This window comes from Amblyomma americanum, chromosome 2 (assembly GCF_052857255.1).
Source record: "Amblyomma americanum isolate KBUSLIRL-KWMA chromosome 2, ASM5285725v1, whole genome shotgun sequence".
In the NCBI taxonomy this organism is placed as follows: domain Eukaryota; kingdom Metazoa; phylum Arthropoda; class Arachnida; order Ixodida; family Ixodidae; genus Amblyomma; species Amblyomma americanum.
The window spans coordinates 106,980,843-107,004,319 of NC_135498.1; the positions used below are offsets into that span (position 1 = coordinate 106,980,843).

General features: G+C 43.9%; 1 protein-coding gene across 1 annotated transcript in view; it reads left to right on the top strand.

Moving 5' to 3' along the window:
• The window catches only part of LOC144121735 (2,4-dienoyl-CoA reductase [(3E)-enoyl-CoA-producing], mitochondrial-like), a 35,108-nt gene that overhangs the window by 286 nt on the left and 11,345 nt on the right, over window positions 1–23,477 (top strand). Inside the window, exons 2-6 of the mRNA XM_077655102.1 lie at window positions 1,977–2,164; window positions 4,632–4,689; window positions 8,380–8,614; window positions 15,366–15,465; window positions 18,157–18,229. Of these exons, the coding sequence (XP_077511228.1) occupies window positions 1,977–2,164; window positions 4,632–4,689; window positions 8,380–8,614; window positions 15,366–15,465; window positions 18,157–18,229 (654 nt within the window). The remainder of the gene's footprint in view (window positions 1–1,976; window positions 2,165–4,631; window positions 4,690–8,379; window positions 8,615–15,365; window positions 15,466–18,156; window positions 18,230–23,477) is intronic.

The window sequence follows — 23,477 nt, forward strand, 5'->3', positions numbered from 1 at the left end:
CCGGACATCTCTATGTATGACGTTTGGGTGCACGTACTGTTCGGTGCCGACTTTTATGTGCGCGGACTAAGAAAAAATGTCGCTTACTGTCTATTGTCACGGAACGATCGGGGCAAAATACAGTAGAGTGCCAACTGATTTGTGTTTGTCATTTACGGCAGCAGCTCCATTTATAATTTCAGTGATCGAAAACTGTAGTGGAAAAAAAAAAAGTAGTTGACTACTGGCTGGCGAAGCCCACATCTTTCAAGTTAATGGAGTGCACGAGTTGCTTTCATCGCATCTGCCCTTTAGCAGCTGATACGCTTAAATTCGTCGTTTTTGGTTGTCGTGCGTACGTCGATGTCGTTGTGCACGTCTTCTATTATCTGAAAGCGACTTACCTCAAACATTTGCTTCGTTTACGAAGACGAAGCTGACACTCGGGCGTGCAACGTTGTCAAAATGCCGGAAACAATTAACAGCTGAAACTAAATGCTTGGCAGCGCGGAATCTGGCTAGCGAATCGCCCCGCTATTCAGTTTCTTTGCCATGGCTTTTGGAGCAAGAAGGTTGAGGGGAATATCTTGGCCAGGGGAGGGGGTATTGAATTGCATTACTATATGAGCTATAATTTTATCATCATGAGCAACTGTTGAACGTCAGTGGGTATACGGACAATACGTTTCCCATTGGAGGCGGTCGCCTGAACCATCCAGACTTCTAATCTCATCAGCGCACCTGACCCTCTGTCGCCATCTCCTACAGTTACTTTCGCTTAGAATCCACACCATTACCCGGAGCGACCATCTGTTTCTGCTCTCCGCATGTGCTCTGTGAATATTACGGACTTTAAATTACAACCAAAGGTGTAATTTAAAGCCTGTAAAGTGTGGTGTCCTTCGTAACAATGAATACATTAAAATGAATCTCAAAGGCTTCAAAAGTGTTCACTAAGCAGTGCATGATATAAATAATAAAACTGCTAAATGCTCTCTGATGGACGAAAGACGCTGACAAATTTAGGGATCACGTGAGAAAAAATTGCCACATGGAAATTTATGCACCACAGGCCCATGCACTACATGCATGCTGAAACGTCCTGCGCCATATATTTTGACCTTGTGTGCTGGAAGGTAATAAAAGAAATTAACAAATAGGCTTTGTAGGCATAAAGAAAGACAACTAGTTATGAAACGTGTGATTTTGCAAAGTGGGTATTTTCTATAGGCATGCACACAATTGTGTACGCAGCATCATAATGATATACTATGTACTGTGTTTCAAAGGCTGATATGTGTTGCCAAAGTCACTGTTTAGAGAATATGTATTTACTGAGTTTGTTTGCCAGTAAAAAATGCATCCCAGTATAAAGAATACCCAGTTTGTCTGAAACATGAAAATTGCTGCTAGATTTAGCACTCTCTCAGTGAAAGGTTGCAAGCTAGCTATGTGCATAATCCCTTCAGGTCCAAATTATTATCCAGAGGGGTGAAAGTGCTTAACTTTTCTGATTTTATTGAGAAGCATGCCAATACTGCACAGAAAAAGTTTCCATCGTCCCAGATTCTTAATCATAGAGCACCTATCAAGACCTCATATCTCCACATTATGTCTCTACACATGTTTTAAGGTGTAAATATACTGTTCTTTATGCATTCTTGTTATTTAAACAAACCAGCACATTTTAAGCATTTTAAAGCACTCATCCTAGCAAAACAAACAAAAGAATTGGCACACTGACTGAAGGCGTACGAGAGCTGCCACGAAACGTGGAGACGTTCATTTTAAAAATGTTTTCTGGTGTTCTGGTTTTTAGGTCTATTTTGCACATTTGGGCACTTTGTTATACTGTCCACATATCTACATATTGTGCCTTTTATTTAAGCCGTTTGACTGAAGCAGAGGTGTTTTCTGAAGCACCTTCTTGGCAAGGTGAATTAGGCACTTCTACAAGTTTCTTTCAGGATTGTCACTTCCCCATCGTTTCTTTTCAGAACAGGCTGCTATGCCTTCGCCGGTACTGCACAGCCAAGAGGCTGTTTCCCCCCATTGTGACGCCAATGCTTCCACCAGGCACCTTCGAAAACAAGGTTGCCATCATCACTGGCGGTGGCACGGGGATTGGCAAAGGCATGGCTGAGATGTTCTCACAACTTGGAGCGAACGTTGCCATCATGAGCAGGTGAGATGGGAAAATGGAACATTGCCTTTTAACTGCGGTTAATTGGGGCATCTGATAGAAATTTCAAGTGCTGCACAAATTGAGTGCCAAAGTGCTTTACAGATATGTGTGCCAAGGTGCTGTCACACTGGAAAAGCCAGCTTATGTATTTTGTATAATGTGTACAGTGTAACTCTACCCCTGTCCTTCTTATCTATCGCTCCCTTCTTCTTTTCCCCTTCCCTGTCTCTTTTATTTCTGCTAGCTGCAACTCTTGTGCTTCAAGCTTCGATAGCAGATGCCGAGGCTAGCAACATCATTTCCTTCCGTTTCATTTGGTTTTAATAAACCACTAATAATAAAGGCCAGCACTAAAGAGAAGAAGTGGAGTCATACCTCAATACAATCAAGAGGAAAGGGGACTGCTCTCGCCCATCTTGTTTCCCTTCTGCCAAACGAGATGAGTGTCCAAACACTGAGAGCAGAAAGCTGGGCTAGGTGCTTCCAAGAAATCAGTTTCCTTATGTACATAGGGTAGAGGGCGGGGTGAGGTTGTAGTATGTTGGGGTAAAGCAGCGTGAAGGGACTGAAAACACATAGAAGACACTGGGAATGCACTGGCTTGTCATTGCTTTTTGTTTGAGTGGTAGTAGCTTATATAGAAATATTAACCTTCGAGGCATGAACAAAAAAAAAACTTACGGAAGTAATCAAAAGAATTATTAATTAATGCCTTTATTTTGTTCGCTGTATAATGAAAAAGGAGCTAAGGAAAAAGCCATTCAAACACATATTAAGAAAGGAAATTCCCTTATCAATCATGTGCAACATAGTGCAGTGGGGCACAGCTGTTTTTCGGCGCTTGAGTGGTGACCCAAGCTTGTTGCTTCGCATTTTGTCATTTTCTGTATGTGGTGCATGCATAGGTTGCTTTTTTCTTTTTATTATCTGTATTACCCGCCACAGTGGCTTAGTAGATATGGTGCTCGGCTGCTGACCCGAAAGATGTAGGTTCGATCCAGGCCATCGAATTTCGATGGAGGCGAAATTCTAGAGGCCCATGTACTGTGCGATGTCAGTGCACGTTAAAGAACCCCAGGTGGTCGAAATTTCCGGAGCCCTTCACTACAATGTCCCTCATAGCCTGAGCTTTGGGAAGTTAAACAACCATAAGCCATAAACCTTATTATCTGTATTTTGTGTGAATAAGTTTAGTTGTGAGTTTTGAACTCATGCCGTTGGCCGCGTTTCTTGTTTTTCCACCTTAGTGCAACACCACAAAAAAAATGTCACACAAACAGCATCTGTAGATGAGAGAGGTGGAGGATAGAAGTGGCACGGCGTAAGGAGTGTGCAGCCACAACACTAGGCTGCACTCAGAAATGTGCACAGCTGAAAGGAAGGTTAGTTGGCAGCACATTACTTTTGGAAAGGGCCTACTCAACTGACATGGGGCACGAGAAAAATGTTTAGCACAGTAACTGACATTACTTGAGAGGGAAAAAGATACAAGTCATTTGGCACAAGTCAAAGTTACTGTTCCTGATGCATCTCTGGCCCACCTGCCTTAGAGCCACCGCGGTGGCTTAATGGTTTCGGACCGGCTGCCAACCTGAAAGACATGGGTTTGACTCCGGCTGCAGCGGTCGCGATTCAGTGGAGGCCGAATGCTAAAGACCCGTGTACTGTGTGATGTCAGTGCATGTTAAAGAACCCCAGGGGGTCGAAATTATCTGGAGCCCTCCACTATGGCATCCCTCATAGCCTGAGTCGCTTTGGTACGTTAAACCCCATGTACCAGCCAACCAACGTCCTGCATTATACGGCGCTAATTTATGTTGATTGATAGTGAACTTTATATGATGATTTAGTTTTAGCTATCACATCTTTCACTTCCTCTTTAAAATGGTACAAAAACAGGTGAAGTATACAAGACAGAGCTTTACTTTCCCTGTCTCATATAGTCTGACTTGGCATTTCTCCATGAAGGCTTTCTGAGTGTAACCTTTCTGTGTCCTTTGGTCTCTCTTAGCTTGCACGTGCTGCTCCTTGCATACACGGCATGGTCTCTCAGTATCTGTGTACCTATGTCATTCTGTTCACATGCTGTTGGGGATTTCATATCTTGTCCCATTGGCCATGTTTCAAGAGTGATGCAATGCAAAACTGTTGACATAGTTGATATGCTGGGATTTTGGTCTATGCTAATGAAAGTAGTGTGGTTGAAATTAGTTTTAAATCCTCCCCTTCACAGCAGCATTCCCTATACTTGACAGTGTAGCTTTGGTATACCGAAGTGCATTTTTTTTCTTGTAAAACAGTGATGTTGTAAGTCTTGTATTAGCATCAGCAGCTCTTGCTACAGCATACCTGCTGAATGTCACTGGTAACCACGCAGTGCGTCGGCCATCAGGACTAACTTTTCTGCTCACTGAAAACATGCACGCTTTGAGTTCTTAGTACCTGCTTGGTTTGTTTCAACAAACAGGAAACAAGAAGTGCTGGATGAAGCTGCCGAAGAGATTTCTTCTAAAACAGGTAGCAAGGTAAGTGTCACCTGCCGTGATTGGACTTGCTGGTTTTCTAAGCCACTGTGCTGAATCAGTGCCAGTGGTTTTTCGTTGATTGGTAAGTATGTGGCCCGACACCTTTGTCTTGCCTGTTTTAAGTGATTCTCCCAAACTTTGAGCATGTCTGACTTATTTGTACTCTGGTCTGATGTGGAGATGGTGTTTACTAGTGTGTTCTGTTTGAAAATGAATTTGATGTAACCATTTGGCTGATTAATCTTGAAAAAAATGTTGCAGGACATGCATCGTTTGGGAACTGAGCTTTAAAAAGTGAGCTCTGCTTTCAGCTGGTTTTCAGATGCCATCTGTTCATGAAGGATAGAATGGGTAAGCAGTGCATAGGAGAGGATTCCGGTTGTTTGTCGCTATCTTTTTGCAGCAGATGCATGTAAGTCAGTCCACACAATGCTTTACAATGGCTGGGTTGCACGCTACAGCTGTTTTTCTATTTCTTCTGGAACAGGCAGGCAGGCACGGATCCCAGAGCATCATTAAATAAAAATAGATTGCAAAATACAGCCTATGTGTACGACTGTGGTGCAAGTTAAGCTAGAGATGTACACATAGTGACTGCTTAAAAATATTTTGGCAGAAAAGGGCAGGTTTTTGTACCCTGCCACTGGATCCATTGTTCCTACCAACCATTTCTGTTGAGTGATGGCAGTTAAGGGTCAACTCCCAGATGTGTAGGGCATTCCATGCATGTGAATGACGAAAAATTTAACCCAAAAGCTGACTTGACTTGGCATTGGGAAAGATACAGGACAGTTGGTAAATATCAGAGGTACTACTCTGCACATAACACAACAGCCACAGGTAAACTGGATGTCATATTTGGCAGCTGTGTTATGAAATGGCTGCTTCAGGGTGCCGCGAAAGGAAGGGGACAAAGCTGGACTGCAGTCGGCCACAGCACTTGTTCAGCACAGCTGCAGTTGCTGGCATAAATAATTTGGGCTAAATAATAATAGTGTGTTTGTGAGAGTCTGTGCTTGAAGTCAGTTCACCTGTGGTGCGTTTTCTTGTGATCTTAAGAATTTGAATCGCTTGCCTGTGTATCATTTTGCAAAAAGTCACAACCATCCTATCTACACGCTGCGCTTGCTTGTTTATACAGTCGAGCCCACATATAACGGCCCCACTTAAGACGAACTTTCGCTTATAATGAACGAGACCTGCGCGACCGTCAAAATATACATTATTTCAATGGCACAAAATCAAACGTATAATGAACGTCATTAACCCCTGCTGATCGGTTACAGCGAACGGACGGCGTAAACCCGGCGCCGCGATGCGAGATAACCTGCCTCCAACCCCTTGTGTGCCCGGCGGGCGGTATGTTTTCCCGAGCCTCATCACAGGCGAACTGCCCGCTTTGTTTCGTGCCGCTCTCAAGCGAGCTACCCTTTCCCCGCAGATGCGCCTTCCAAGATCGCCCTCCCGCCCCTCCTCGCAACTCCGCTCCCCTCTCCTCACTCTTGCAAATCCGTGCGTGGCCTCCGCGATCAACAGCACCGCCGCCGGTTCTGATCGCAGAGGCCACACTCCGTGCAGCAGGCCTTTCGTGGGAGCCAAGAAGTGGCTGCACTGACGCTCGCGGGCGCCTCTCAATGGTCTCTCCGCTGGCGCTGTGCGTCCGTATCTTTAGCTTGATTGCCACTTGTGCGCTTTGCACATCTACCCCATTATGCGCTTTTGTCACTCTAGTTGTGGTGCAGAGGTTTCGTTGGCTTCGTTCAAATCATGGGCCCTCATAATTCAGGATAGTGGATGGGAACACCGTGCCCATTTCCATTGAATTCAGCGGTAGAGATGATGAAAGCGGCCTTGGTGGAGGTGATGGCCACTTGCGTGTGGAGCTGCTTCCGCAAGGCCGGCTTCATCAACACAGCGTCTGATGCTGAGCCTGATGCTTCAGAAGATGACCAGCCCGGCGGCAATTTGTGGCAACGTGGCGTCAACTCTGACATGGGGGTCATGACATTGGTTGGAACGATTTTACTTCCATCAATGACAACTCCTACGCCGCTGAACCGTGCACAGATGAGGGCATCGTTTCTGAAATGCAGGACGAGAGTGACGCGGAGGAATCAGATGAGGAAGAAACTTCGGAGTCAGCACCCATAAGCGCGCCTGTAGCAATGGTCTACATAGAGAGCCTCAGACAACTTGTCAATGCCAAGGGCCTCGGCGAAGAGCACGCTTCTGCTTTAAATAAACCGGAAACCTCCTTATTAGATCTGCACTGCAAAAACAAACGTCCATCACTGACTTTTTCGCAAAGAAAAAATTTTGTGTCTTTACAAGCAACTGTCTTCAAAGCAGTGGTCCACTTACTACGAACTTCGGGATACAACGAACGGACGCCGCGTGACACTCATGTTCGTTATAAGTGGGCTCGGCTGCATTTATATTGCCCCAAGCCCGGTCAGGGGTGCCAAAAATGTTTCTCGGTGCGACATCTGGTATGCGTAGTGCATACACAGACACAGACAAGAGTGCATAAAAACGGACGAGCATGATATGTCTCCTTTGTTTTTCTGCATGATCAGGAGCCCTTTAAAGGGACTATGCAACAAATAAGAAGTCACTTGTAAATGTTCTCAGTGCTTAGAAATGATGCTAAGAAGCATTCACACCAAGTATGAGTTTTCGGAACTGAGCCGGCAATTTATTATGGACTTCTAAAAACCGTGTTTTTTAAAATTCGCGGGCCGATTAATGAGCTCGTAGTGACCAATTTTGGAACTAAAATCGTGGAAGAAAGACGTCATACTACCCATGACGTCGCCAGGCCGCCACACGCTCTCATTCGCTGGAGCCACGACGTCACGGGCACACTTCCGGTAGCCATGAAAATCGTCTGCTCATGCCGCCGTGCGACCCTCTCGGGCAAGCGCGAGCCAGGGCATTTGCCTTCGCGCATATGGTTTCAATTTTCCTCTGCTGCCTCCTTCTGTCGGGAGTTCCGGAGCCACTCGCACGGCTCTCTGTGCGCACGCATAGGGCTCGATGCCCATCGCGACCGTAAAAGCGAGCAGTCGCACCTCGAGGCCCGTGTTTATTACTGCTAACTACAACAGGTGACAAGCAAAGAAACCCGACGCGCGCCGCAATCCAGTAAGGCGAAGAGACCGGAGAGATGCCGCCACGCCACCAACGCTGCTGCTGGGGGGCTAGGAGCGATAACCGGAAGTTGCAAAATAAACGTCAGCGGATGGCGTATTCATGGGCGGGGCCCAGTCCCAGAGCTGTTTTCTTTATTTTTTTCCGGTGCTCCTTATGTACGAGTTGAGGTGGGAGAGGAGGAGCGTAATTTTTAATCGTCTATATCTTCGCTGTTATTGATGCTAGCTCAAAAATTCTTGCACTGGGGTGATGAGTGATCGAATGCCTATATCTCGTCTGCTTTACGTAATCTCAATTAATTTATTGCATAGTCCCTTTAAGTTGCCTTACGTTTTACATGTCAGTTTTACTTAGACTTCTTCCCTTTAACCCTCTCCGCCATTTGTTCTCCTTTTCTCCCCATCTTTTTTTTGTATTTGTTCAGATTCCATTAGAACATATTTGATTCTTTGAGATTTGCCTCCAGTGTATGCACAGAGGGTCCAATATGCATTTAAAGCTTAAAAAAAAATGGTGCCCCTATCACGTTATCTGCAGGTCTTGGCTGTTGCAGCAGATGTCAGAGATCCTGCTGCCGTGGCTGCAGCGGTGGACCGTTGTGTCAGTGAGCTTGGCCTGCCCGACATTGTTGTGAACAATGCCGCGGGGAACTTCATCAGCCCCACCGAGATGCTCTCCACCAATGCCTGGAAGACTATCGTTGACATCGTGCTCAATGGGACAGCCATCGTGACGCTGGATATTGGCAAGAGGCTTATAGAGGCCGAGAAAGGTGGGAGAGTTAATTTGTTTACTTATGCGTGCGTGCTTTGCTTGCAGAAGATACTGGTTTATCTGATTGCAGAGAGTGGATGTAATACCTGTGCCAGATGGACAAATGGCCATTAAAGGCTTAATGCCTTAAGTTTTAATGCCATTTGCTCAGTGCCACACACTCAAATTTAATGGCATTAGCCTTACTTCCATTCGCAACCTACTGAGTTTGCCACAGCTTTTTGCCAAAGCAATGCAAAGAAAAGCATAGAACTTTGTTAGGAGCAGCTTCCTATCAAGTAGCAGATGGTTTATTCTTAACTTTCATTCAGATTAAGATACCTATGCTGCATTTTCAATGCGAATAGTGCCGTTTTACTGGCACTCTCTTGGCTTGTGTGCTGACATGCGAGTTTAAGGCTGCTTTTTCAACTTATTTACATAGAACTGTGGAACTTTATGCAGAACAATTTTTGTTTTACATTTAGACAACATTGCTGAGATTTTGGGCTCGTTAACACTGTATAATCAGGCAGAATTTTTTACCGGCTTGCAGGCAATTTTGTCGTTGCGACTTTCATATGATGACATTAAATCTGGACAGTAGCATCAACTCCAAAAATAATGGCATTAAGTTCCCAGAAAAGCCCACTTGACCGAAATTTTGCAAACCACAAGAAGGTTGTTTTTTCGTAGTACACCCCCAGATTATATTACCCACAAAACATTACGTTCCAGTTTCAAGCAGTTTAGGTGCCAACGGCATGCAAAAATCAGTCTTCAATGCCGAAACTGGAAAAGCGCATGCCATTACAGTCCACCAGAAGTGATGCATATTTGAGATGGGAGTCCAGACAGGTTCGGAGTGTCTGCTCATTGCGGCTCGTACAAAGCGCTGGTATTGGTAGCGAGTGCAGCAATTTGCTCAATAAATACTGGTTATATATGAAAAAAACATATATTAGATCACATAACACGCATCTTAAGTCAGATGACACGCCCCAGAAAAAGTTTTAAACGTGTTTTATTTGCTGTGATAGACTAGAAAACTTGCGAAACCTCTAGAAAGATGATCGCCCCGCAATGCTAGTGAGCATTGTTTGCTTGGCAGCATTCGATTACAGCTTGTGCAAAAGTTCGGACATCGGGAAGGAAGGCAGCGTATTCAAATATAGGCAAAGTAGAAAAAGTGCTTGTATTATCAAGTCAGCATTTTTGAGCGGGCACGCGTGCAAACAGCACATGTGCGCTGTGCTGTGTGTACTTTATGGTTATTGTCTTGATAAAAAACAAATGACCTGATTCTCCTTTCTCTTCTCATTTTTCTTGCCCGTGGAAAAGTATTCCTGCCTGTGCATAGGAATCTGGAGCAGGTGCAGTGAATGCGAGGTAAATCAATAAAAACAGCTGGATGTCAAAAAAGAGAGCTCTAGAGAAATAAGCACAGCGTAAAGCGAAAAAATATTCCAGAAACAAAATTTGTTTTGCAAAATAAATATATATTTTTCTCTTCGCGGACCGTAGCATCAATGTGGTGCCAATGGTGGGTTGGTTCATCTTTGTGCGCCTCGGCCGGGCAAGCCACTGCGCGTTGCAAAATACATACCGGTTACAAATGAACAAAGACTTATGCGCTGTGTTCATTACTCTATTTACCTACAACCACTTAAAGCCTGTGTAGTGCAGGGACAGAAAAGCTTTTCTAATCTTTTCAGCCACACAGCTGGCCAGCAGTGTGTTCCGTGTTCCACGTGTCTCTCTTCGTTTGTGTCCCAAAGTTCATGCTGGCCCATATCACAGAATGACATGGTTGCCACCCCAGTCGACGATGTGCCCACCACGCGAATTGCTGGTAGGCAGTGTATCTGTGTCCACTGAGTAATAATGCAGAGCATATAATCACAATTGCGTGTTGTCTTCCTTTGAAAATATTATCATTCACATAACTTACACGTTCAGGTCTCTGAGGTCGTGGAAACGCGCCGGATGGTAATGTTGAAGTTTCCTGTTTTCGACCTCAAGTATGAATGGCTTGAGGCCGTAAGTAAGAAATTCAGCGTTTTCAGTAACAGTCGTGTGGCCTTCCAGGATTCTGAGCCCGGCCTGCGAGTCTTCGCGGCAGCAGATACACTCAGTGCACGACGGCATTATTGTGCATTGGGTAGAGCTGCACCTGCAATAAACGCGTGCATGTTGATCCTTTTCAGACGAAGCAGACCTCTCCTTAGACCTCTGCCTAGTGTAAACAATGTGATGTCAAAAGGGCGTTGCTCGATGAGCAAACCTGTCCACTTCAGCTTCTGAACCGGCTAAGCTAGCTTGTGACCAGCGCTCTCCCATTGTCTTTATTGTCCCGATTAGAGATGCCTCGCAACCTTTCTTCTCCCAATTATAGCCCCCTCGCTACGGGGCATGCTTTGCTAATCGGACCAGAAACACATACATGCTCTGGTGACGTAGACTAGGACAGGCCTTTTGACAAAGCCCTAACCACGGAAGGGGTTAGCACGAGAGAGAAGTGTCAGTCACCCACCATTGTTGTCTTTCTTGAAAAAGAGAGAGAATTCACATTAAAACCTGAAGTCCAGACTGTTGACACCAGCTTTCGAGATTGAGTGTAAAGGGCAGTAACCGAAAGAGTACAATGGCACTTTCCGCAGCCACGCACTGCGTCGACATGGTGCAAGCAGTTAATTTTTCTCGGAGACCATCGAGCTTCGTGGTGAGAACAGCCGGAAACGTGCCAGAAAAAGGGCCTACAAGGGGCGCTCACCCACTTGAGAATGCCTGAAACTGGCGAGCCGGCGATGCCAGTTTCTCAATGGTGTGTCATTTACGGTCCAGCTTGTTAAATGTCCATCACATTGCTAGGGGACTGCGTCGTCGACTACAGAGGTTTTTGGACGCTTCTAACTATAATACTAGATGCTTGACAGCCCTAATAATAAAAATAAATATTGTTCATAACATGCACACTATATCGAGCGCAGATTTAGCCAAAGCAAACTTTCGGTCAAGTAGGCCTTTAAGCATTTATACTGTTCATTCCTTGTGTGCGTGTGGCACGGGTGTAAGAGTCAGATGTTACTGTGGGTGTGTAAATGTGCGTCTATTACATTCAGCATCCATCTTATGCCCCCTTTGCTCCTATCAGTGCTTTAGTAGATGCAACACAAACACATGCATTTCCTCATGGCCCATATATTGTCACGTAGGTTTTTTACATAGGTAAATAGCCTTGTGGGTGAATCAGGGATGAAGCCTGAAGAATTAGGCACTGCAGCGGTCAGCAAAAACGGCCGATGAGAGAACACGAGGCGCGCACTTCTTCCTCCGAAATCTTCGTTGTCTCCTTCAGTTGTCCCCCCCCCCCCTTGTTCGGGAAGCATTGATCCGATGCTAAAGAGGGCTTGTCGTGACACAAGGTCAGTGCATCCTAGCATGGTAACGTTTGAGGCAGACAACATGGACCACCTCGGAGCGCTTCCATCATCGAGGTTCGTGTGTCTCGTGAGGGACAACCTCATAGTTGAGCTTGCCGACGTGACGAAGGACTCTGTAGGGACCGAAGTAATGGCTCAGGAGTTTTTCGCTCAGTCCACGGCGTCGAAATGGGTACCAAACCCAGACGAGGTCACCTGCCAGAAATTCGGCATCTCGTCGGCGCAGGTTGTAGTGGTGCGCATCCCGGTTTTGCTGTTCTGGTAGTCTGATGCTACCGCTGAGGTCTTCAAGGTAGTTTGCTGAGGTCTTCAAGGTAGTTTGTGTAGTCCCTTAGGCAGGGGCAGGTGTTTAGCTGCATTCTCATTAGTACATTTGCCGTGAATTTAATAAATTACCTGCTTTGAGACTCCTGACCTATATAAATTAGCTGCTTAGAGGCTATGCAGACAACTGCCACTTAGCACTTTTTGCTTGAAACATTTGAGAGGATAAGCAGTCCCTGTGTGGAGCCGTGAAGATCAGTATTGCTACATTTGTGAACAGCTATCAGTACTGCTTGTCACTTGCCATCAGTTTACACTGTGAGAGCTGCAGATCAGCTGTAACTGTGAAGCACATTTTCTTGGAATACCCATCTGATATAGATGAGAGAGCCAGTTACAAACTAAAGTGAGGGTGCAATTACTGAGATGCCACTGACTGTGAACTGCGCTGTCAGGGACTAAAGTCTTCAGGACGAGTGAGCAGCAACTGAAGTGAGATTTGTTATTAATGATGGCTTGAGGCCACACTTCTGGATGTTATAGTTCTGCTTACGGGGCCTTGTGCATAGCAGTAAAATGTGGGAATGGTTTCTGGACGTCTTGGAGTGTTTAGTCCCCAGTAGTGCATTAGGTCCCCCTCAGTGTTCTTTGCAGCAATGCCAGACATTGAACTTTATGTTTTTATACGGGCATGACATTGGCCTTCTTTTTTGACAAACTTGTAATTCTTTCTGTGTCATGACTTGAAATGTCTACACCTTAATTCCTTGACTACAATTTAATTTTTTTACCCATTTTTTGCTTTTGCTATTCTCTGTACCCATTACTCATCGGCTTCCTTCCCCAAAACCTCATCCTCCCCCAATGAAGTAACACACCAGCAGTTCTTACATTCTGTAAAAAAAACTGTTCCTTATTAAAGATCTTTCTCTCAACTTTTTTCTCTCTGTATCATAGGTTTATGACTTGCATGTAGCTGTTTTGTGCAAAGTTGGAGGGGCAAACAAGAAAGAGTGAAACTATAAAACGGGAATGGAGCATTTCTACTGGGATTGACACACTCATTTTATGCTTACCATATTTACTAGTGTAAGACACAAGCTTTTTAATGTGTCACCGTTAGAAGCCCTTCCGTGAAGAAAAGGCGGCATCACGCATTGTTGTGTACACCACCTGACATGGTTGGCAGATGGCAAAGTGGAGAGAGAGAAATCCCCCTCCCCACTTGTAGGGGAGAGGAAGAAGAGGCCAGGAGTTGGCTGCTGTGGGAAGAACCAAGTGGGTGGCTACTGTGGATAGAGCAGGTTCTGACACAGGTGGAGGAATGTGCATCCTGAGGGTAGTTGCTACGGGAACAACCCTGCGGTGGCTACCGTAGAATGTGGAGGGCCAGTCAGCCAATGCAAATCAGCTTTCGCTGATTAATGTGCTAAGCCTAAGCCGGCAACCACAGCTTTTCAAGCAAGGACAACCCCAAAGGTTAATGCAATATCATCGCATAATGATAATTGAGCGCCCCGTAACTATTTTTCTGAATTTTGCTCTGAAGTGGGCCTTGCATGTGCCAGGGCCACGTGCACCATAGAATACCTGTACAGACAACATAGCGTTGCTGAAACTTCTCCACAGAGTAATGCAGCAGTTGATGACAAAGTACTACAAGCACTTTTATTCACCTTTACTCTTTGCTTTCACTCTCATTGCTGTTCGTTGATCTTACGTCACCAGCGCGTTCCCAGAAATGGCCACCTTTTGTGCTGCCCTTGACGTTAGAAATACCAGTCACATTAAAGTTCTTTTAAAAGCATGTTGGCTGAGAACAAGCACCACATGTTCAAAATCCGCGTGTGGACTTGTGGAAGAGATGCCCTCTTCAGTTGCTCAGTCGGCATCATTTTGTAGCTGCCCTCGGCCATCCATGCTGCATAGGAGCGTTGAAACTTCACATTCCTACGCACAAAAGAAGTATGGAGCCTTGAACGGTGGGGCCACGCTATTGGGCAGTTGAGCAGCGGTGACAGTGATCATGATTGACAGCGTAAAAGCAGCTAGGGCCATCCAGTAGCGCATTGAGGAATGGATTGTGATGGTTTTGGTTTTTGTTTTTTCCCCACTATTTGCGTCCCAAAGTTGGGGTGCAGGCCTTACTTAAGGGAGGGTCTTACTCAAGTAAATGCAGTACTTTGGGATGTTTAGCTCTCTGTGTCACGGTGATAATTAATCTTTTAAAGTCTCATTTGTGTAATGGCTCATTTTGGTTCCGTAAAAGAACGGCTACTGCCATCTATGTTGTAAAAGTAAAAACACCATTAGGTGACTTCTGTTCATAAAAGCCATTCAGAAAGCAGCGAAATACACATGTCGAGGTGAACTCATCATAAGCGAAAAAGTGGCAGTCGCTAATGACGAGCAGAGGTTGTCATATATCTTTAAGGGTTTAAGGCAGTGCGAGTATATATGTATCTGCTGTGGTCATGGTTGTTGCGGTTTCAGTAATAATTGCTGTAGTAGGTGCAGTCATTGTTTTTGCTGATTACTTTGTTAATACTGAATCATAGCATATATACCATCGAAGAGCTATCAGATAAGGCCAAGTTGAGCGCGGTCGTGCGTGTATAAACAAGCACTGGTATTGCTTGTAAGCATGGGCATAAAAATTGGTCCAAGTTATTGAAGGCAGTGAGTTTATATTGCAGATGCTAGAAAGACGGGCCTGATAAATGGATCCAGTGGGCTTTTATTCGATGCTGTGCAGATGTGAATGAAGTAGTACATATGATATTATGCATGCTTATCTCTAGTGTCATGGTTTCTTTGGTGGCTTATAATTGTGAATAAATGAGCACAGTGCATGTTTCCTTTCAGCATCAATCCACGATGTTAAAAACAGATTCAGATTGTGTTAGCCGTTTAGTTTTCATTGTGTTTCGTTGTACCATTGATTCTCAAAGGTGGCTTTGGTGTCGTTGTAGGTAGTTGTTGTGATTGTTCATGCATGCTATTGCTCATGCATGCATGCATGCAGTTGTATATCGATATGGTTGCCCTGATCTTTTGTTTCAGGTGCCAACTTCTTGGCTCTATCTGCCACCTACACCAAGCATGGCTCTGGCTATGTCGCACCAAGTGCAGCAGCCAAGAGCGGCGTTGAAGCACTAACGATGTACGTTGAATTCACTCCATCTGCCTTAATTTTGTATTTATCATGCAGCCATTTACTCTGTACTTAAAATGTGGCACCACATCAGGTGCTTGTCACACAAATATATATTGAGTTTCTTTGTTCTTAATCAGCACTATCTGCTGTTTTAGCCTTGTAGCTGTGATCTTCAGCTGCTGAACATTATTTTTCACATTACTTTCTGCTGTGGCGGTCACATTTTGACGGAAGTAAAAAGCTAAAGTGCCTGGGTGCCTAAATTTCTGGGCACAGTAAAGAACCCCAAACCGCAGAAATTAACTCGGAGCTCCCCACAACGGCACCCCTTGTAGCCCCCAGTATCGACATGTAGAAATCTGTTGACCAATATAACCGTCATTCAGCGCTCATTAAAGTTTCAAGTGGATATAGTGTGTGCTTGCACTTGGCTGTTGGACACATGGCTGATTACTTGGCTGGCATTGTGTACGTTTGAAATTCATTTGAGCACAAACAGTAGTGTGTATGGTTCTAGCATGTTCAGCTTGGTCTTGTTATGAACCCTCGGTTTGAAGATTCACATCCTGTTTTGACGTGCCTTAATCTCCAATTTGTCATTGAAACTTTGATTCAGTGCTTTTAGGTGCTGTGAGCGTCTTCGCAGATGATTCCGACTTCGTCTCGCCCCATGTGTGTGTTGGAGGCCTAAAGCAGCACTCAATCCTACGGCATTATAGTTTTGAGTTCTCAGAATTTCCCAGATATATCTCAGACCTAAGAGTGAAGAAGTGTTGTTAATGGCTATGCTGCAGCCTCTTCAAGAGTGCCCACTTACAAGCCCGCATGGCTTACACAGCTGCATGTGGGGGTTTGTGTATGAGTTGTGCCCCCCACCCCCCCCTACAGAGATTTGGCAGCGGAAAATTTCTACTGTTTATTTGGACAATGGAATGGAATGCACAGCAGCCATGGAAGAGTGTTTAGTGCTGCAGAAAGCTCCTTCTCAGCTACTTTTAGAACCTGTGCTGCTATCTAGTGAGTACGAGTATGATTAAATTCAGTCATTTCCCTCCTTTTCAGACGCTCTCAAGAGGTGGGAGTCACTGCGAGCTTGTTTTACGGTGCTTATAGAAAAAAAGCAAGCGCATTCACATTATTTCCAATAGGCAGTGAAGCACTTTCAAGAACTTAGTAGCACTCATAAATATGCAACCAACGCAGATTTTATGCATTTTGATTTTCTCTATTGTGGACAGTTTATAACTTCAATTCGCAGTTTATAGTTTTTTCTACCTAGGGCATTTCTGAGCAGACAGCCCAAGGCTTGAAAGGCAGGAAGAGATATTTCAGTTATGTTTTAGACCCAAACTATCACATTCTCAAATGTTAAAAAAAAAATCAAATGACACAATTTGTGCCCTGAGCCCCTGGAGGATGTGGGAGTTTGTTGTTTGGCAAACCCATATGGGTGTTTGGTATGTAACCATTGTTTTTCACCACACTATGCTGTGTGTGTTGAAAGCCTTGTGCTCCATTATTCATGTTTCACTGTGCCTTGGCTTTTAAACAACTCGTGCGGAGGTATGTCTTTCACAACATAAAAAGAGCAAAAATGACGACACCAAAATAGTGTCATCCCATTGTTGAGTTTAAGTGCATAAGTGTATTTCAGTGTTTACTCGAGATCTTGTCTGCAGTCTGCCTTGGTAAACTGAATTCCAGCTTTAATGCTACGCTTATTAGTTTTGAACTGACCTTTGTTACATGAAGACTTTCCACAAGGACATTATGAGATGGTTATTTGCACTGTTTTTGTTCTGTATGGAATGCTCAGTTGTTTGCAGAGTTTGACAGCTTTCAAGCAACAGTTATTTATCCTGCTTGACCATCTCGCTTGTAATTCACGTAATGGCATTGTGCCCAACAGCACTGTCTTCAAGTACAGTCAACTGAAAGTGATTACGTAACAGCACTGGTCGCTCAAAGTACTTGTGTGACTGGGTATGAGTGATTTAAGTAGCTTGGACTAGCTAATAGATGGGGAGCTTAGAGTAGATGTGTGGTATTATATATTTGCAGAAAGTCAAACAAAGTTTGCATTCAGTTAAGATACCTTCCAGGACTGGAATTCCTTTACGCATGGAAGCAGCTATGCTTTATGCAGTGGACATGCTGATAAAAAAAAATAAAATAAAGAAAGCTCTGGAGTACATGGTTCGTATTTCAGTGAAATCTTTATGTGAGACTTCCTTGAACTTAGTGGTGCCAACATTGCCTTTGTAATACATCGTAACCCAAAGCTGCTGGCCATTGAGAATGTTATCAGGTATACTTGGGCCTGCGGCTAAGGCCTATGGCTGAATGCTCAGAAGTGACCTGAGGTAAGAGTCTCAGGCCATGTGAAGCGGTGAGTGGGTGCACTTAAGCCACCACCAGTGGTCACATCACTACATAATCCTGGGAGTGAGTGCTTCTGTAAGAGGTGCAGTGCAACTATTAACATCACTTACCTCCCAGAAGATCACGAAAAGTCTGGGAGATTTGTAAAGTTTAGTGGAACACTGTTTTGATATCAGCAGCTTTATTTCTTCTTTTTTATGAATGGATAATAGTGGGTATAAGTTTAAGCTTGGTTCACTATTACCTGTGTCTTGTAACAAGGGTTTGTTGCCTCTTGTTTCTTGAATGGCGCATGTTTTTCTTTTTTATTTCCAGGTCACTTGCAGCAGAGTGGGCCAAGTATGGCATGCGCTTCAACTGCATTGAGCCTGGGCCTGTTTATACTAAGGTATAGATGCACTTGTTAATATATATTACAGCTGACGTGCTAATTTAATCAAGGTGAGCAGTCATTAAACATTGGCTTGAAGAATCCAAAGTTTTAATCAAAGGATGTGCTCGAGATTTTTAGCTAGTAGGTCTTCATGGACTCAAAATATCTTGTGTTGGTTGTCGATTCTCAGAAAAAACGTGAAATGACACTTGTGGCACTCTAAAACCATCTGCATAGCCGTTATGTCACAAGAACTGTTGTGCGTGTTGAAATATGGCTCCCGTTTCAACTGTGGTCAGTTTGTGATTGCAGGATGGCTTTGATGAAGAGCTAAAGACGCAGACATCTGAACATCATCAAGTATTGCCATTGCTGGTTCTAAGCTTTAACTGTACTCAGTCTGAAAATCCTGTGTCCATCAGTGCTGGCTTGAAAAAAAAATCTCACTGCTGGTGCTTCTATTACAGCAGGCAACATTTACAATCTGCTCAATAGGAATTCTCTGCTATAGGATAACCATGCGGGCTGGTTGATGTGGAATAAACATAGTGTAACCAGCAACAAAAATGGGAACAAAAGAAGTACACAGGACAGTACGGGGAACCAGGGATTCTCTCTAGTTTAAATTGAATGATTTCATTGATGTCATCAGAAGTTCAGTGCTCATCGGGGGCAGTGCCATATGATGCTGCACGCTAGAGTTTTTGTCAGCAAACAAGGGGCTTCCAGAATTGTTGGCATTTATTGTTTTATGTGCGGCTGAACTTGTCACGGCATGGTGGGCTTTCTTCCAGCATTACTTAGCAGTTTAGTCGTTAGGTTTCCCATCAAGTTTTTAGTGGAAGTGTGTGTTTCTTTAGGCAGGCTGCACAAGTATTGTCTATCTGTGTGCATCTGCTCGTTCTGGCCGTGATGCAGTGAGAGTGTACATCGTATTTTTCATGTTCATTTCGCAAGCAAAGTTATATTGCCATGTCCTGCAGCTGCTAACAAAGGACATGGAAAAGTGACTAGTATCAGGGTTCATGGTAACGTGCTAACTCAGGAACTTTAATATTTCAAGAACACTTGTTTTAGAAAGTGTAGTGTTGCTCCGCAGTAACACAATGTATGGATGAACCCTCAAAAGAAACTACTACAGTTCCCCCTAGATTGTTTTGTTGTGTATATGCATCAAAGGGGCCTACCCTAATTAGAATTCATTACAGTTTGACAATATATCATATCATTTGCAGTGAGATTATTTGACCCTGCACCCTTTTAGGCACCTGTCACCTTCATTAATTCTTTAGTGTCCCCAATCAGAGCAATCAGAGCTGCTGATTTAGATGATGGGGAAAAGCTCCAAGATTCTCCCAAAAGCTGCTAGACTTGCTGCCCTTTTGGACAGTTGACAGCCATTCATTCTGTAATGCTTTCAACTAGCTTATTTGTTAATAGCGGCGCTTATCTACAAAACCACAGATGCTTGTACTACCAGCATTGTGCACACAGTTTTAAATGCCTATTGAGCCAAGGGCTTTCAAGTTTCTCAGTTTGTATCAGACTCAAAGAAGTTGTTCACGTTCAAGTTGACTGCTGTCTAGAGGCTCTGCATTGGTGCACCAAGCAGTCGGGGTGTCACCTTCACCATGTGTAGTTTGCACATATGAGAACAACCTACCTGCAAGTTTGTTCTGAAAAGTTGAAGAAGTGAATGCTTATTTTTGAAAGTAACTAACGCTATTGTTCTGGACATAGTCGAGCTGCACACCTGCGCTTATGAGCAAGCAGTTCTTAGGTATTTTTGTATGTTTGGAACCGCTGAATATTTTTGTACCTTGGCTATAGTTTTGCAAAGTAAACTATACTTCTAAGTTAAGCAACTTCTCAACTACTATATAGTACTCCTAAATTATGAACACCCTAGGTCTGAGAGTACATAGCGCAGCTACTCAAATGCCTTTGAAATCTCGATATTGTTCAGCTTTGCTCTGTCAACTACTGTTGATAGACTTGAATCGATGGCTGTCTGAGCCACTTGTGTTGGAGTTCTCAATTGGTTAATGAGTTTATAGACAGTTGGTTTGAAGGACTTCAGAATGCTCATGTGATTGACGCAGGCATTTTTGGCATTAAATAAAGGTGATTTTTGCACTTTCGTACATTTTTTATTTGGGCTGCACCATCTTTCTTTGGGACACATAAGAATTCAGAGGCTTTGAGAAATTTTGAGAGGCTTTGAGAAATGTGCACTCTCAAAGCTTTGAGGCTTTGAGAGTGCACATTTTATTCACATACCCTGAAGGCATCAGGGGGCATTACATAGGCGGGTAAGAATACAAGACATGAATAAAAACATTGATAAACACAAATAATGAAAACAAGCAATGTGAAAAATGTTTCACATTTAAAAGAAAAAAAAACCAGTTTGCAAACAAATTCATGTATTTTTGGTATATTATTTTTTAGGGTGCAGTAAATATTGAGAACTCCTAGAAGTCCCTATGTGTTGGTACAGGTGACCATTCTATGCCACTGTACAACAATGCAGTGTAAGTGGCCGTTCGGAGCAAGCTGCATAATCTTACTCATCCCCACATGCCAGGGCTCTCTGTTCACTAATGGAGACAGCAGTAAATGCTTCATTCATCTTAAATTGCCATGAATTTGCACCTAAATCAGGCACAGTTTGGCAGCAGGTTTGGAAAACTAGCACATTTGGCATACAACTTGCACATTGCACCCAAAATAAAAATAAGTGACATGCCTGTTATATCTGGTGGCACTGAAAGAAGTGTAAAGAGTGGAGTACAGTTTGAAAAACTGAGAGGCCTGCTGCTTTGGCATGCACTTCATTCTAGCAGGTGATAGCACCACATTTCTTTTGCATATGCAAAAATGCACCAAACTGGTCATGCCTTTGTACTAACAGTGGACATAATTTACATAACAGTTACATAACAGTGTACTAACAGTGTACATAATTTACATAACAGTGTACATAACAGTGCATAATTTTTCTTATTTTAGAGCGAAAGCTCTAGTCCTCCCGCACAAAGCTGAAGTCCATGTGGCTATGAAATGTGACTTTCAAACAAGGAGGAGCGGAAGCTTGGCTCTGAAGTCATGCCACGTGACTCGCCACGCCTCACCACAGCTGCGCGCATTGACCTGATGGCGCTCGCTAGCCTCGCATCTATCGAATCATGTGACTCACTACGCCTTGCCGCAGCTGCGTATGGGGAGCCGACAGCACTCTCACAACTGCCAGAAATTGTGTGATTTGCCGTTCGCTATATAAAAGTGTGTGGCTTGTGCTTACCTTCACACAAAGCCATAGATGAGCAGCGTGCCGGAACTAGTGCTTCAACGATGTATTGTTGCTGTCAAGCGGAATCTGATGATCTTTGCGATATGGAAAAGCGTCAGATTAGATAGCTGGGTTCAGCTGGATTGAACCACAGCTATTTTTTTTTATTTCTCTTATTGCTTAAGTCTAAGAGCTACCCAAGCTAATAAACATGCATTCACTCCCTCATTTTTAGTGAACCAGGTGACTGTTATCACCAAATGCTTTGTCCGTGTAAAACACGAGTGTGAGCAAGCAGGTAGCCTTTGGATTTGATGCATTTAGTAGTTCTATTTCCACAGTATAAGGGTATTACCAAACCAAAATTGCATAATCAGTAAGGCTTTGTTTATGTAATTAACTTTTTTGTGTTATTTTTGTTTGTGGCCATGTGCTATTAATGGATGCATGCTGCTGCTATGTGTGGTCATGGTCCAAAACAGCCATCTAGTCTGGGGATTTCTCTATTATTCAGTCTGTAACTAGAAAATTAGTAACTGGAAAACTGAAATGAACAAACTTGTACATTTTATAAGCAATTCAGCAAAGGCTTGCAGTTGTGCAGGCGACTGCCAAAATGGGTGTATTATATCTAGCACCTTTGCGGTGCCTCCCTGAGTACTTTCAGTGCTTACCACGTGGGCGGTTGGACTGGCTGCCTTATTTAAAGGAGTATGGACACCTAATTTTGGTGGCATGTTTTCTTCTCTACAGTGATGCGGAAGACTCTACTACGCATGAATCATCACGTGATATTCACCTACGACTGCTAAATAATTTATAATCGAATTTTTTCTGCCATGCTGTTTCGGTTTCAAAGCCGAACAATGGCTGTGACGTCAAAGAGTACTTTTGTGTCATCTGAGGCATGGAAATACGTCCATATAATCGCTGCTTCATCACTGGCCAAAGTCAATAAAGATGGAAAGACGTTTCGGGAGCACTACGGCTTCCTTGTTCACTATCTAACCGAACCCAGATAATGAACAAGGGAGCCACAGTGCTCCCGAAACGTCTTTCCATCTTTTTTGACTTCGGCCAGTGACCAGCACTCCTCATCACCATGATTCCTGACCAGACGGTATGCCGTCAAACCCTTGACTACTTCGCTGCTTCATCGTTATAATTTACTGCAGTGCTGAAGCCAGCCTTCCTCAAGAGCCGGAATGAGAGCGAATGTGGAAGCAGCGATTATATTGCAGTTTTTTCATGCCTCACGTGACCTGTAAGCACACTTTGACGTCACAGTCCTCATTCAGCTGTTGAAGCCGAACCCAAAACAGCACAAGAAAGAAATGCGATTATAAATTATTTAGCGATCGTAGGAGAATATCAAGTGGTAATCCATGTATAATAATGCTTTACGCATCATTACAAACAAAAGCATGCACCCAAAAGTTAGGTGTCTATGCTTCTTTAAGCTTTCTCCTAGGGGAGACTCCTTTTCTGACCAGGTGGTAGTGTATCACTGCCTTATATCAACAACACTGGGTAACTCTGCAGCAGATGCTCCTAGCAGCTTTGCAGAAATCTACCGCATATTTTCTGTAGTTGGAAGTGTTAGCTTCTATTTTAAAAAACACCCTGCATAATTATATTTGTAAATAATAGCTGTAAACAGTAAAATTTATGAGGGCATATGGTTGCAGTCTCCCGCCACCAGTAGGTGCCCCGTTGAAACAGACTGGCAGTCACAATACAGTGGGGATGGGTGCAACACGGCAGGCACTGAAAGAATTTAAGGTGACTTTGTTGTGTGGAGGTAATCTGCCACAGGGTATGGCGGAATTCAATGCAGATAATGTGCGGTGGGCTGATTTAACAATGTTGTCTGTTGGCCTATTCGGTAGTGCTCGTCGTGTCCAGTTCTGTCAACCCTTGTCTTCACCTGCGTTTTCAAAGTTCGGTACGTTGATGCCTAGACTTCTTCAA